The 15978-nt window shown below is 48.7% G+C and overlaps 1 protein-coding gene across 1 annotated transcript; it reads left to right on the forward strand.

The window, feature by feature from the left end:
- Positions 1 to 205: 205 nt before the first annotated feature.
- LOC116947619 (protein BTG1-like) lies at positions 206 to 4925 on the forward strand. Its single transcript, XM_032963580.2, has 2 exons — positions 206 to 784; positions 3899 to 4925. The coding sequence occupies exons 1-2, from the start codon at positions 604 to 606 to the stop codon at positions 4246 to 4248; spliced, it is 531 nt and encodes a 176-aa protein (XP_032819471.1). The 5' UTR covers positions 206 to 603; the 3' UTR covers positions 4249 to 4925.
- The last annotated feature ends 11053 nt before the right edge of the window (positions 4926 to 15978 follow it).

Genomic DNA, 15978 nt, shown 5'->3' on the forward strand with positions numbered 1-15978 from the left:
AGCCCCGCCCCCTCCTTCACACCACCCTCAGCCCCGCCCCCTTGTTACACACCCCCCCCGCTCCCCGTGGTTTGCAAAGGCGTCCGTGACGCACCGCCGCCGCGCCCTGATTGGCTGTCGCCGCCCCGCCTCGGACGTCACGGCCCCCCCCCGACTTCCGGCGTGGGGCCGCCTATTTAAGCGGCGCCCCCGCAGTGGCCACTGACGTCAACGCGAGGGACAGCGGAGGAGACGGCGCTCGCACTGCTGCTCACACCACCACCACCAACCAACCATACGGAGAGGCGGACCGAGAGGCTTACGTGGCTCGAACTCGCCACCATCACAGCTGCAGAGGAGGAGGAGAAGAAGAAGACGGGCAGGGGCGGGGAGAGGAGACACGACAGCTCGAGACGCGCGACTTGAGCGACGGAGGGGTGTGGGGAAAGAGCCGCGAAGTTGGCGAAGCGTTCACGGCGAGGCGAGGCCAGGAGGTGGCAGGGGGACGCAGCGCGTGGTGGCGAAGCACAGCAGCTGTCGTCGCCTTGGGTGGAACAAAGAGAGCGCAGCCGCCTTCGTCTCCTCTCCCTCCCGCCGCCTTCTTCCTCCTAGGGCCCGGGTCCCATGCGACTGCGAGCGAGCGGCGACGACGAAGACGACGTCGAGACGACGACGATGACGACGATGATGATGAAGCTGGAGATCGAGAGCGCGGTGTCGTTCCTGCGTGACCTGCTGCGGGGCGCCGGCGTGCGCGACGGGCAGCTGCAGACCTTTAGCCAGGCGCTGGGAGAGCTGCTCGCCGGTGAGTTTACCCCTCTTAGCCACCCGCCGCCTCCAGCACGGTGTGGGGGGGGGGGTGAAGAGATGACGAAGTAATAAAACTACCACAGTCACGACGACCAATTAAAGTGACCGCGAGCGGCGGCGGTGAAAGTGGGCCGCGTACTGGGAGCTGTGGAGGGTCTCGCGCCGAGGAGACGTTTGTCCCGACCGAGTCACTTATTGTGTGTTTTTTTATCACAGCTATGAAATGGGATTCGCACGAGTCTCCCGGGGCTAGGCCCACTAGTGTGTGTGTGAGTGAGTGTGTAAGTGTGTGGGGGGAGGGAGGAGGGCGCGACTCTGGCTCGGCTGCCAAACAATGGAGGGGGCGGCCGCGCTCGGCTGCTTCTGATGGCGAACGCGAGTCCCAAGGGGTTGTGAAGTTAAACATTGCGCTTAAGATAATTGAAGGTTCACCCCCCCCCCCCCCCCCGTGTGTTTAAATATAAATATGTTTAAGCGCAATTATGTTGAAGGCTGACCCTTCGATTGGCGGTCAACTCTGCCGAGACGGCGCTGCTAGACGGGTGGCGATGTCGCCGGTGACTAAACCGCGTGTGGTGTTGTACTGCACTTCGGTGGGCCGCGCCCGGCTGATGGCGAGCAAACTGTCTGCCAAGTGATTAAAACTTGTGGCTAATGGTGTTGGTTGCGTGTCTCCTCGTCCGCCATCGCCACTTTGTTACTCGTAGCCACGCCCCCTCGCAGCCCCGCCCCCACCCCGCGTGACGTCATGGGTTTAACCCGAGCCCCCTTGTGGTGACAATTTAAGAACGCACTCTGTGACCGTGGTATATATTTATATTATTATTACGACACAACACGGCTTAAAAATATTTGTTTTATTTACACGCAACCACAACATTGCGTATTTATACGTTTTGATTGCACACAACACGGCTTTATATACAACAACACTTGTTAGTCTGTGTGGGGGGACACACAATGTCGGCGGCGTGCTTCTGCCCTGGCCTATAGATGCGCCATGGACTTGAGGTTGTGGTGTCCTCAGAACCACGCTCGTGACGGCGGCAGCGTCTCGCCGTGGCATGCCGGTGACTTGTCGCTTGCCTGATAATTTTACATTTGTGAAATGGCTGCACGAGGCGGGTAGTGGTGGCGAACATTGAAAGCCATCCTTGCCGAGTCGTAGGTGTTTGTGTGGGGGGGGGTGCTTTGAGACCTCGATGGCAGCGAGTGGGTTTGGGGGGGCACAGCAGGTGCTTGGTGAGCCCCCCATTGTTGGTGAGCCCCCCATTGTTGGTGAGCCCCCCATTGTTGGTGAGCGCGACCCCCCCCCCCCGGAGCTGTCCATTGGCACCGCGGCTCCACCAGAGTCCCAGCAGCTGCTGTGAACAACGCGGACGCTGCGCGCGACACGTGCCACCAGCTCGGTCCACGCGACACATGCCACCAGCCCGGTCCACGTGCCACATGCCACCAGCCCGGTCCACGCGACACATGCCACCAGCCCGGTCCACGTGCCACCAGCCCGGTCCACGCGACACGTGCCACCAGCTCTGTCCACGCCGAAAACGCCCGCGTTGTCTACCAACGCAGCCGCCCAGTAAATCCCGAGCGAGTTTTTTTTAGACTTAAAACAGCATGTGGCATCTGTGCGGCTTTAGCCCACATGTCTCGCCTCCCCCCATCTGGTGTACCCGCTGAGGCTGTGGCGACGCATCCTATCCAGAGCAGCACCGGATTAGATTTGTACAATATTTTCCATATGCTTGCGGTGGGGGGAATTCAAGTTAATGGGGAGTCCAAGTTAACTTAATTTTGCTAGGCGTGATAATGTAGTGGGAACACTGACAATAGCCCTCTAGTCTGCATCTATAAATGAGTTTGATCAAATATTCACATGGTGCCTCATTACTTGGTGGCCTTTAATTTGTCCACCTTAGCCATGAGACCGACATTGACAAGTGCCACGTCTAACAGTAATCTCCCACTACAGTGGAGGTTATTTTTAATAGCTTTTTTAACTTGACATTAGGATTTATATCCCTCTTTTGTAGGGACGCAGAAGATAAAATACAACCCCTGGTGTAATGATGGGCATGCTCGTGCCTGTTTACCTTGGTCCAGCAGTAAGCAGGCTGGACTCTGGACGCACAAAACCTTGCGACTACGAGACTGTTAATAAATGACTGAGGAAGCTGAACAAACTCGCACTTTGACTTTGACGGTAGCCCCCAAAAGCCCCCTCCAGGGCCAGCCAAGACGCCAAAATCTCCTCCCGCGCACCCCACATGGCGGCGCGAGGCTTCGTGCACTGCGGATTACAAAATGGCACCCGAAGCAGCTGTCCGTATGACGGTGGCGAAATCGAATCGCACATTTTTTGCCGTGATGTTATTTTTACAGTGCTTTGGTTTTAGTAATTTATGGGGGGTGGGGGGGGAACTACTTTGTTAGCTCGTGCTCGGCAATAAACGAGGTGGTTGAACAATATACAACCATTGGCTGACAATAGACGATGGTGAGTCGATGCTAACTGCCGATTGTCGGCACGGCGTGTTGCTGGTCAAGTTGACTAAAGCCAGCCAGTGTTTGGGGATTTCCCAAAGCGCTACGCTTGAGTTGGGAAAGTGTTTTGAGCAGTTTTTTTTCCCCCTTCCGTGGTCGTAAAGGCCGTTATCATGTCGAGGGGGGTGGTTTTGCTGATAACAAAACTGACCCCCCCCCCTGCCTGCTGCTGTTCCTCTAGAGGTGGGGTTTTTCGTGGCACCATCTTGTTTCACAACCTGGGAAGGCTTCCATTTTGCCGAAATATTGCTACTTTGATTTATATCTTACAAACAATACATACCAATGAAGTGTGTGCAGGCTTTTTGGATTCCGAGTTGGTAGAACAAAACATTTACATTTTTGAGAGGTAATATTCTGGAAGATGTGACCGATGGTTTTGTGATTATCTACAACTGGATTTTACTTTTCATCACTTGGCTTATTACAGAAATTGATTTATCAAGCTATTTTAACTGTAGCCCTGAATGTTTGCCATTTTTGAAGTGGTTCATGTTAGCACAAACGAACGCCAGTTAAACGTTTTTGTCATTTTAATGCGAATCCTTTTTCCCTGCTTCAGAGCGCTACCAGCACCACTGGTTCCCGGACAAGCCGTGCAAAGGCTCCGGCTACCGCTGCATCCGCATCAACCACAAGATGGATCCCTTGCTGGGGCAGGCCGCCACCCGCATCGGACTCGACAAGCTGCAGCTCTTCCGACTGCTGCCGAGCGAGCTCACGCTCTGGATCGATCCCTTCGAGGTGTCGTACCGCATCGGAGAGGATGGCTCCATCTGCGTGCTCTACGAAGCGGAGCCGCACGCCTTCCATCCTGCTGCCACCCCAATCCTCGAGGCCCCGCACGGCCTGGGACTCCTCGGCAGGAGTAGCCCACCGCGTGGATATGCCATGATGACTGTGTCCGGATAGTACTGTAGAGTTAACGGAGTCTCCAGAGAAAGCCTGGACTTTTAAAATGGGTGGTGCGTTTTATACTAGGGGTTTGGAAAGGGGAAATATTGGGCTGCTTAACATGATTTCTCCTTTTTGGCTGCACTTAACTACATGCTTAAAGCATTGTTTGTGAGTGGTGTAAATCTGGGTAGTTGACAAGATTGTGAATTAATGTCTGGACAATGCTATGTACCTGCCAGTATTGAGCATTATGTGATTCATGCACTGTAATTAACTTGTATCTTAACTAAAGCAGCACAAACTACTTTAAACATATCAAAGGCAGTAATAGCCAACAATACCAAGTGGTAATATGTAAAAATAAACTTAGTCCCGTTCCAGTGTGTGTGCCATATTCTGTGAATTTTAAATCAAACGTGGCTGGCCACAAGAAAATATATTTTTCTGGAAAGAAAACCCCTTAGGAGTTTTAAATTGTAAGCTGCCTTGGTCTTGAAGCAACTATAGATATTTGCATTCAATGCTTTGCATTGTGGGTACCCCTAAAAACGCACCACCCTACCTCTATGGACTGCCACACAGTGCCAGTGTCTCGTTAAGATTTGGTTAGGTTTTTTGTGAAGCAAATTGTTATTTTGAAACATAGCGATAACAATTTTAAATGGTAGAATTGTAATTAATGCTTAGTACAGTATTTGTTTTCTGGACTAGTTCTGTTTATTTTGTGTATGTAGCTTTATATTCTGGTTGAAAGTTGAACACATTTTCTGAAATTGTGTATATTTGTAAATTTCTGTACATTTGTTGCAGCAAGTTGTACAGATTTCTATTTTAAAATGAAATCGCCAAAGTTGGCTGTACTTTTTGTTTTGTAATAAAGTCGACGCCTTCTTAACGTATAAATATTGTCATCCATTTTTGCCCACCTGAGCTTGCAACTTCCCCTAGTGTCTGGTTCTTTTGCAATGATTATTAACTTGTTACGCAATTATCACGGACGTGTGGTTGGGAGCATGCATCTCAAGTAACCATTGAGGTGGGTTTTTCAGACCTGCCAGCCCATCCCACCGATGACTGAGCTCAACCCTTTAAAATGAAAATGGGTCTGCTTCATGTCCACCCCTGAAGTATTTGCAAAGAAAAATTGTTGATGCCAAGTTTTACATAGCTATTATACTCATGGCTATATAAACTCCATGCAGTTGTACGACCTGAAAAAAACAATTCTCTGAATTGTATGCTTATGGATAGTTTTTGACAAGAAATCCGTGGCCAGAAACATTTCTCCAAGGGTCAGTCCATTGTAGGTAGACTTGCATTGGAGCTCGATCAGGAGACGCCGCTGCGTGTGCAAGAGGGGATTCAATGTGTCCAAGGGCTGAAACATGTCGCCACATGCCCAACAGCCTGCCCCACGACCCACAATGTCAACAAAGGTCCGGCTGACATGGCAGACCAATCGGTGATGTTCGTGGAACACTCCCTTGCTGTTTGTAAGGTGAGCTCTTGTTGATTTTGGTTAAGTCCGGTTTTGGCGGATGTATTTTACACAAACCACAGCTTGGCTGAGTAGATTTCTTGTTTCACGTAATGTAGTCATCCCGTGTTATGGATGCTGCTTTTGACTGCGATTGGTAACTTGCAATGTGGTTCCACATTTTGGAGTGGAAGCATGTGGATGACATGGAGGAATTCGCGTGTGGAGTTGTCTTTGAGCACCGGGTAAATACTGTACCAGTAAAGCGGCAATAAAAGTTGATTCTTCATACGTTTAGGATTACATCTTTAGATGCCACCGTTACGTGGAATGCCGAGACAAAAGGTACAAATATGCTTGGCTCGTGATTGGGTATGATGATTTAGGAGGCAGTGCAAGGCGCCCAAGCAAGACCTACATGGCGAAAGGGCCCACAATGACACGTCACACGAATGCTAATGCTCTGTCACATCTAGCACACGCATGTTGACCCAGACGCTCCGGGTGCATGTATATTTGGCCGCGCCAAGTGCGGTCCCGCAGCTCCCACAATCGTCCGTGCAGTGCAGCCAGATCCCCTTTCCCCATCCAAATATGGATGTGGAACTTGTTCACGGACCCCAAGAGCGGGCTTGGTATCAACAACGAGACTGTGCGAGAGGCAACCAAAACAACAAGAAGAGCATTTTTTTAGCGGAATCCGGTACGAAAAAAAACACTTAATAGCCGCAATGCATTGTGGTAGTGAATACAAGACGGTGGTCCTTAACGTCACAAAACAGTCTTTGATGAGCTGCAGGTTGCCAACTGCCCATGGTAAACTGGACTAACATGGTAAACTGGACTTCCATGTTGAACTGGGTTTCCATGGTAAACTGGACTTCCATGGTGAACTGCACTTCCATGGTAAACTGGACTTCCATGGTGAACTGGACTTCCATGATAAATTGGACTAACATGGTAAACTGGACTTCCACGGTGAACTGGACTTCCATGATGAATTGGACTTCCATGGTGAACTGGACTTCCATGGTGAACGGGACATCCACGGTGAACTGGACTCCCATGGTGAACTGGGCTTCCGTGGTGAATTGGACTCCCGTGGTGAACTAGACTCCCGTGGTAAACTGGACTTCCATGATAAATTGGACTAACATGGTAAACTGGACTTCCACGGAGAACTGGACATCCATGGTGAACTGGACTTCCACGGTGAACTGGACTTCCATGGTGAACTGGACTCCCGTGGTGAACTGGACTTCCACGGTGAACTGGACTTCCATGATGAACTGGACTTCCATGATAAACTGGGCTTCCATGGTAAACTGGACTTCCATGGTAAACTGGACTTCCATGGTGAACTGGACTTCCATTGTAAACTGGACTTCCATGGTGAACTGGACTTCCATAGTAAACTGGACTAACATGGTAAACTGGACTTCCACGGTGAACTGGACTTCCACGGACAGGGGTCGGCAACCAAAATAACAAGAGCCATTTTTTTTTATTTCAAGAGCCGCACACTGCAGTACTTCAAGAGCCACCGCAGGTTGCCGGCCCCTGGGCACGAGTAAGGCGACCCCCGCTCCTCAAGCGGAACAGCCAGACAGCCATTCTGTGGCAGGATGTCTTGATACCGAATGGCGGGGCACATCAACACGCACGCGTTATGGACCCAACGCCCCTGCTCACACGTGCCCTGCATCGGGGCTGCTAACGTCTTGATGTAAATCACCAGCAGCGCGTTCGCCAGTTCTATCCATAATGCAATGTGCCAGCAACATTTTAAAGTTTTCACATTTAATACAAATGAGTGTATTTAGTCATACAATGTTGATTATTGCAGGGTTTGTGACTCAATAGCTACTGATAGGTAACTATTCATACGCCAATAAAAAAAACTAAAATTGTAAATGTGGATTTACTCTCCAACACACCAGTGTGCTGTACAAGTAACGAAATGGCATGTTCTGTTTACGTAACAAATCCTTACTAATTGGCGAGCAGCTACAACATGGGCCCTTTTTGCCAGTATCAAAGTATGAAAACATAAGAATATTTTTTTACAAAAGGTTTATATTTGGTGTTTGAACATCTCAACACCTATTTTATTGCCAGAATGGGTAAACCCAATTTTTATTTTTCATACTTCACTAATTGGCTGTCAGATGGTGGCGGGTTTAACGACACATTTAAATTAACGCGATCTAACCCAAAAAAAACTTCATGGATAACAAAAAACTTTATCCAGTCATAAATTTTAAAATGTAATTTTCACCATGCCCCATTGTGTAAAATGCAGTCCCCAACTCTTATCCGCTCTGTCTCTCTGATCTCTCTCGATGTATTATGAGAAAATTAACCACTGCCCAAACGTCACCTATCATAGACTTTTCCTTTCAAGGCAGCATGCAGTGTTGTTGACGAGTATGTTGACGCAGGCGTGGCACGCACTAGAGCTGACGTTCAATGCGGGGTCACAGGTTCAGAGAACTGGCCTCGGGGCAAGCAGCCATTGGGAAGCTTTGCCTTAAAACATTGGGAATTACATTTGAATATTGGGCAAAGCGACGAGAACTAAACTATAAGCTTTATTTGTTTGTATTTCACCAGGTAAGGCCCACAAAATAAATGAGGTCAACAACGGTGCAGCGTGGGCTGTGAGGGTGACAGTCTACACAGAGCAAGGGCCGCGTTGTGGAGGGCCTTGTCACGGAACGGGCTTGGGGAAACTAATACAAATGGATCTCGCTGTGGGGGGGCATTTGATATAGCTGTTCGATTCGTGAAGTTATTCGTGGCTTCTCCACCAATTATTGGTTCGCCGACTCAAGTCGTCGGATAACACGAATACTGCTCCAAAAGACAAGTCCCACCGCTGTTGTGGCCGCGGTGCCGCTGAACTGGAGGTGATGGGAGGACCTTGGTGACGTCACTGCGGCCTGGTGGGGGTTTCCCGCCTTCGGGAGACATCCTCTGCGGATCAAGGACGCTCGAGCAGTCTACCACGTTGAGTTTTTATTGAGTTCATTCAGGTGCCGTCGATTCCGATGGTTTCTTCGTCGACGTCATGTTGGACCTGCATGAGCTCTGCCTGATCAAAGGCAAAGACAATTGTGGGTCACATTCCTCCCCCGAGATATCATTGTTGACATGGGCCACCCCAAGGAACACGAGGCCCTCAGAAACACTTTGTGCCAGAGCCAAGAAGCACATTTTCAATCCCAGCCATCTGCAACAAAAGGCATAATAAAAAAAAGTCGAGGGCCTCTGCCTGCTGCCCGCAGATTGATGGCACGGGAGCGAGGTTCCACACGCGACTGTCTCGCTTTCGCATGCAGTGCATGATTGGCATGATCCCTGAGATGGGAACTGGTCGCACATTGAACAAGCCACACGCGCAGTGTCGCTGGCCGTGCACCCGAACACGACGCGTCTCTCAGTGCACTTGCGTGGCGCTCCACTAGAGGGCAGTAACATCTCGCACGTTCATGTTGGACCGAATGTCCCTCCACCCCCCCCCCCCGTTCATTTCACCGCTGGTATGATGGCTCCGCCAACTGGAGATTCTGAAAACCTGACTTGGCATTTTCGCGAACGCAATTGTCTTGATAACCTCGCCTCCTCGTGGCCACACTCCGTATAACCGTGATTTTATACTGTATGTAGAACTTTTTTTGTACCGTACGTAGCCAACCATGCTAATCGGAGGTGCGGGGGAAGGACAACAAACTAAACATAAAGCAGTTTTTAAAAAAAATAGTCTTCAGTCTTGATTTCAGTCTTGGTTTTCAATCGTGATTTGCGACAGACAGCATTCACACATTTCCAGGTTTTGAACGAATACGGTACTATGACATTGACATGTGATTAATGGCCTGTGTGGAATCAGCATACGATCTGAACAACGTAATTGGAACGTTAGGCCCGACCTGTGTTCCACTAAGCAACACCATACGAGCCATTGTGCAATACATACGTAGATTGCATCTCACTAAATTACGTGGATATTTGTTTTTATTTCGTTAAATATTTGAGGCCCTTGACCTCCCACAGTCAAATTGATTTCTTGCTCAAATGAACATTAAGGCAATGGCTCATCTCTCCCGTTTACAGCCATGAGTCAGCTCTGGAAGTTGCTCATTCCTACGGTGTGAGCGAGTCTTTCTAGAGGACAACCACTTTTGACTTCCCACAAAATGGTAAGCAAATGTATCGACCCTGACGAGATGATGAGCTGGAGTCAACTCCCAGCCAAAATGTGAACTCCAAACCTTCCTATGGCGGGCTGCTTGCCTCTTACCCGTTGAGCCACCTGGCATGAATGAGCTCCCATTGCCCTCTCCTAAATGAGAACTCTTTCAGAGATGAGGGAATTGGCTCCAGGTGGTACCGTGGCAGTCGTGAGAGCAATGTAGTTATTCGGCATTCCTGAAATTGTGCTCAACAAATTAATTTAAGCTTTGCCTCTCGGGGATTTTTTTCAAGTTGTCCAGTGCCATTTCACCAGACCTCTCTCTCTCTTCATCAATGCATTTTCTGACATTCTATCGCAAGGTTCACACCAATGCTCCACGGTCCACTCGTGCAGGTCAAACTTTTTGGGTTTTCGGTTGAGGAATTGCCTCTCATCGTCTCGTTTCTCAAGCTCTTATAACCCTGCTCAATTGAAATAACGCGTCAACTCTCATCTATTACAGCTGTGATTGTGCTGTCCGGTGTCGGCCGTTTGACTTTTGGGTCTTTTTAGCCTGCGCTAGGCAAACCAAGCTAAAACTTAAAACTATTTTTTATTTTACTCGGGGAGACCCACTGAGCTATGTAGCTCTTTTTTCAGAAGCAACCTGGCCACAAATGATAGCGCAACGAAGTGGCTTATGACGTGGAAATGTATAGCAGCCAAAGACTCTAAAAATCCACGCGACCACGGAGAGAGAGAGAACATTGAAAACTCCAAATATACAGCAGGCGTCAGGGTCGGGGTCGAACCCACGACATCCCGTATACCAGGCAATGTAGTTAATATCTCGATACAACTGTGTGAAACAAAGCTATTCTGTCTGCTCGAGGTGCCACTCCAGTATCTGCCCTGGCAACCTGCCCTCCGCCGTGCTGCAAGAGCATCCCACCCACAGTCACCCTCTCTCTCATCACACCCACTGTACCACACTCTGCTGGTGCCATGATTTTACTCCACTCCGCCGAGCTGTTTACCACCTTATTGTTATCTGCAAATGCCTAACATCTTCCACATGCATCTATAATAAAAAAAAAAATCTGAAGTTTAGGTTTTTTTACTTAACTATGTTTCAAACAGTAACAAGACATGTCACTCTCGTCTCAAACACTCATCTTATACCAATACAGTTCATCTATATTTTTACAAAGTGGCCTATGCTGTCATAGGATGTGGCACTCGAAACTCATTTTAAAGCTTTTATCCTTTTGGTACTCGGCTCAATCTCCGCTCTTCAATGCCAAACTCTTGTATCCACCCATCGCCTCCCCGCTGTCGTTGATGGTGCTTGCTGAGACGCATTTCCTAGGAATGCTGGTGAACCTCAGAGCTTCTTCCCCACCACACACCCACGGCAAAAGGTTTACCAGAGATTCACACTCACGAGAAAACAACGCAATGCACTCAGACGATGAGACGCTTCATTTTCTCTGCAATAGAAGTGGAAGCGAGACAATTCAGCGGGCGCCGCGGTGGCGAGCTGTGAACTACCTCGCCTGGTATACCGGTGGTCGTGGTGGCTTCGATCCCTGCCGTGACGCCTGCTGTATTTTTTTGCGTGTCTCTCTCCCCGTGGTTGCGGAGATTTTTCTCCGGGTTTTCCCTCCACATTTAGAGACGTGCGCTGAAGAGTATTTGGCTGCTAGACATTTCCACGTGACAATCATTGGGCTATCACTTGTGGCCAGGTCGCTTCTGAAAAATAGCTCAGTGGGCTTACCGAGATATATATAAAAATAGTTTAGTTTACCTGCAGCAGCCAGAAGAGATTGACTGCCGACCTTTCCCTTGTGCTCAAGTCTGGTCAAGACGAACTTGTCACCTTCAATTCGCTAAAAGGCACAAACTCTCGTCATTATCTCAACTAAGCCAGTGCAGAAACGACTTTTTCTATGTAAGTTCCGATACATTTCTCTTCCTAAAGACCCTCACCTCATTATCCATGGCACCCCTTTCTTGTCCAAATGATCTTTGACACCACTCTTCATCTCCAGCGATAACAGCACTGGCCACGAAACGTGGAGATCCTTTTTTTCTTGAAAGCTGTCCATTCATCAGCAGAAGCGAACAGAGGAGGAAGAGTCGGAGAGTACCCACACGCACGAGTGAATAACAGAACATGTGTGCACAGCCAGATACACGAGCCCCCTTGCTCTACTGCCTTCTCGAGGCCAACTTCTAGCCCACTGGGTTTGGGAGTTTCAAACTAAACTTTATAGTAAACTATTTTAAACTATATTTTATATTTTACCAGGTAAGGCTCATATAGATATTTTTTTTCCCGAAAGCGACCTGGCCACAAATGATAGCTCAACGAAGTGGCTTACCGAGTGGAATTTCATAGCAGAAACCAAATAAATACTCGAAATCCACATTTAGAAAATGTGGTGGGAAAAACGGGAGAACCCGGAAAAAAATCCACGCAACCACTTGGAGAGAGACATGCAAAGTCCAAATATACAGCAGGCGTCAGTCTCAGGATCGAATTCACGACCTCCTGTATACCGGGCAAGATAGTTAACATTTCGCCACTGTGGCACTCACACACATATACTGAATGATCTGCCAATCATTCGCACCGTACGTACAGTGAGGGAAAAAAGTATTTGATCCCCTACTGATTTTGTACGTTTGCCCACTGACAAAGAAATGATCAGTCTATAATTTTAATGGTAGGTTTATTTGAACAGTGAGAGACAGAATAACAACAGAATTCAGAAAAACGCATGTCAAAATTGTTATAAATTGATTTGCATTTTAATGAGGGAAATAAGTATTTCACCCCTCTGCAAAACATGACTTAGTACTTGGTGGCAAAACCCTTGTTGGCAATCACAGAGGTCAGACGTTTCTTGTAGGTGGCCACCAGGTTTGCACACATCTCAGGAGGGATTTTGTCCCACTCCTCTTTGCAGATCTTCTCCAAGTCATTAAGGTTTCGAGGCTGACGTTTGGCAACTCGTACCTTCAGCTCCCTCCACATATTTTCTATGGGATTAAGGTCTGGAGACTGGCTAGGCCACTCTGGAACCTTAATGTGCTTCATCTTGAGTCACTCCTTTGTTGCCTTGGCCGTGTGTTTTGGGTCATTGTCATGCTGGAATACCCATCCGCGACCCATTTTCAATGCCCTGGCTGAGAGAAGGAGGTTCTCACCAAAGATTTGACGGTACATGGCCCCGTCCATCGTCCCTTTGATGCGGTGAAGTTGTCCTGTCCCCTTAGCAGAAAAACATCCCCAAAGCATAATGTTTCCACCTCCATGTTTGACGGTGGGGATGGTGTTCTTGGGGTCATAGGCAGCATTCCTCCTCCAAACACGGCGAGTTGAGTTGATGCCAAAGAGCTCCATTTTGGTCTCATCTGACCACAACACTTTCACCCAGTTGTCCTCAGAATCATTCAGATGTTCATTGGCAAACTTCAGACGGGCATGTACATGTGCTTTCTTGAGCAGGGGAACCTTGCGGGCGCTGCAGGATTTCAGTCCTTCACGGCGTAGTGTGTTACCAATTGTTTTCTTGGTGACTATGGTCCCAGCTGCCTTGAGATCATTGACAAGATCCTCCCGTGTAGTTCTGGCCTGATTCCTCACCGTTCTCATGATCATTGCAACTCCACGAGGTGAGATCTTGCATGGAGCCCCATGCCGAGGGAGATTGACAGTTCATTTGTGTTTCTTCCATTTGCGAATTTTCGCACAAACTGTTGTCACCTTCTCACCAAGCTGCTTGGCAATGGTCTTGTAGCCCATTCCAGCCTTGTGTAGGTCTACAATCTTGTCCCTGATATCCTTGGAGAGCTCTTTGGTCTTGGCAATAGTGGAAAGTTTGGAATCTGATTGATTGCTTCTGTGGGCAGGTGTCTTTTATACAGGTAACAAGCTGAGATTAGGATCATTCCCTTTAAGAGTGTGCTCCTAATCTCAGCTCGTTACCTGTATAAAAGACACCTGGGAGCGAGAAATCTTTCTGATTGAGAGGGGTCAAACACTTATTTCCCTCATTAAAATGCAAATCAATTTATAACATTTTTGACATGCGTTTTTCTGGATTGTTTTGTTGTTATTCTGTCTCTCACTGTTCAAATAAACCTACCGTTAAAATTATACTGATAATTTCTTTGTCAGTGGGCAAACGTACAAAATCAACAGGGGATCAAATACTTTTTTCCATCACTGTAGCAAACCCTGCTAATCCGAGATGCGGGTGAAATGACGACAACAGTCCTAAGGAAAATCGTTTTTCAATCTCGATTTTAAGTCTCACCCCGAGACCGCGAGGCAGCAGGACAGACAGACAGAAATCACAGGAGACAATTTCCACTGCAGGTCAGACAGCGCAGGTTTGCGAGCCCATCCCTTGCTGTGGCCAGAGGCAGTGGAACAAAACGCTGTAGTTAATGGGACAGCCGCAGCGTGAGAGCGGGGACCGGGGGGTGGAGGAGGGGGGTGGGACGAGGGGGGGATCTGGCTCAGACGGAGCTGTCACTGAACAGGACTAATACGTGAAGCCTCGTGCAAGACAGAAGATACGGACTCAGAGAGACAGACCCGGGAGAGATACTGAGACAAAAAAAAACCGCCCAGACATATTAGCAGCACACGTAACAGCAAAGATAGATACAGAGGAGAAACATCGAGGCAGACATGGAGAGATAGCGACAAATAGACGTGGAGAGAGAGAGGCACAGTCACAGAGATATATACGCAGACCCAATGATGCACAATAATGAATTTGTTAATTTTAAGGATGCCCCAGGCCAGGCTTAAGTGGCCGTTCCGCTCCCTGCGTCTGCGAGCTCAACACTTTTGGCAGTCTTAGCTCCACATGCCGCACATTTGCCAGAATCGCTTCACGCGCACGGCTCACGTTTCTTTTTGACCCAAGTTCATCCCACAACGCAGCACAAACACCCGCAACACGTATCCGCAACTCCTGCAGAATGCTCCACGTTCCAATGTCATTCACTTTCGCCCCTTGCCGTCCGGCACTCTCTACGTGTCCCAACTCACGCTCGGTAGATCTCGAGCGACGACAGCTGCTGGCCTACAGCCACAGCCATCGACGAAGGTGGCTTCGGCGCGGATTACGAGGCAGGTTTCAACAGAGTCCGCACGCACGCAAGAATGTGGCTCTCCGCTTTCCAAACCCGCGCTTCTTGCCTGCAGGCAACATCGACACCGCGCGCTCCCGAGATTGTCCAACGACTTCGGCATAACTCGACAGCTGTGGACAGCCTCCCCAGTGCGCACAGACCAGGGGTCATAATCGAGGTTTTTGGGATAGATTTACGTGAAATGTGTCGTTAAACCCGCCGCCACCCGACACAGCCAATTGGTAAAGGTTTGCCGCGTAAACAAAACGTGCCGATTAGTTACTAGTTCAGCACACCGGTTGTGTGTTAGAGAGTAAAACCCACAGCATTTACAATTCGAGTTTCGCCGGTAATTATAACCAGCACCATCAGGCGACAGCCAGAGTTGACTCGAGTTGTTCACCAAAAAACCGGTAACCTTTTAGAGAAACTATTGTAAGTTCTGAAAGTTCGGTAAACCGGTAAGTGGTAATCGTTTAGAGTGTAATGTTTAAAATAATAACGAATGCACTGATTGGTACTGGGTGTGGGCAGTTTAATTGGCCAGGGCTGCTAAGTGACGGTTCAGATACACGACATTGTACTGGATGCAGTACGCGTGCATTACTGGATGACTTGTGTATGGGCTGGTTTCCTCTCATCACCTGCATTCGGGAGGCTGTTATACCGAAACGTCCGTAACTTGTGTTCAACTTGTGAGTGGCGTGTGGAAGCACCCCTGCTTTATTACGGCTACATTAAAAGCCAGTGTTGTTTTCATTGGCACAATTGTGCGGTAACTCTCAAACGCGCGAGGTGGATCCTGAAACTTGTTAAAACGTTGCTCTACTTTCCTGAAAGAGAAAAAACACATCTCTCTGTATTCAATTTTGACTTAGAACTTTCGTGACTGCAGGAATTCATATTGGTTCTTTCGGTAAAGTCACGTAGATGT

This window comes from Petromyzon marinus, chromosome 30, assembly GCF_048934315.1.
Source record: "Petromyzon marinus isolate PM22_M1 ecotype Great Lakes invasive population chromosome 30, UKy_Petmar_22M1.pri1.0, whole genome shotgun sequence".
NCBI lineage: Eukaryota > Metazoa > Chordata > Hyperoartia > Petromyzontiformes > Petromyzontidae > Petromyzon > Petromyzon marinus.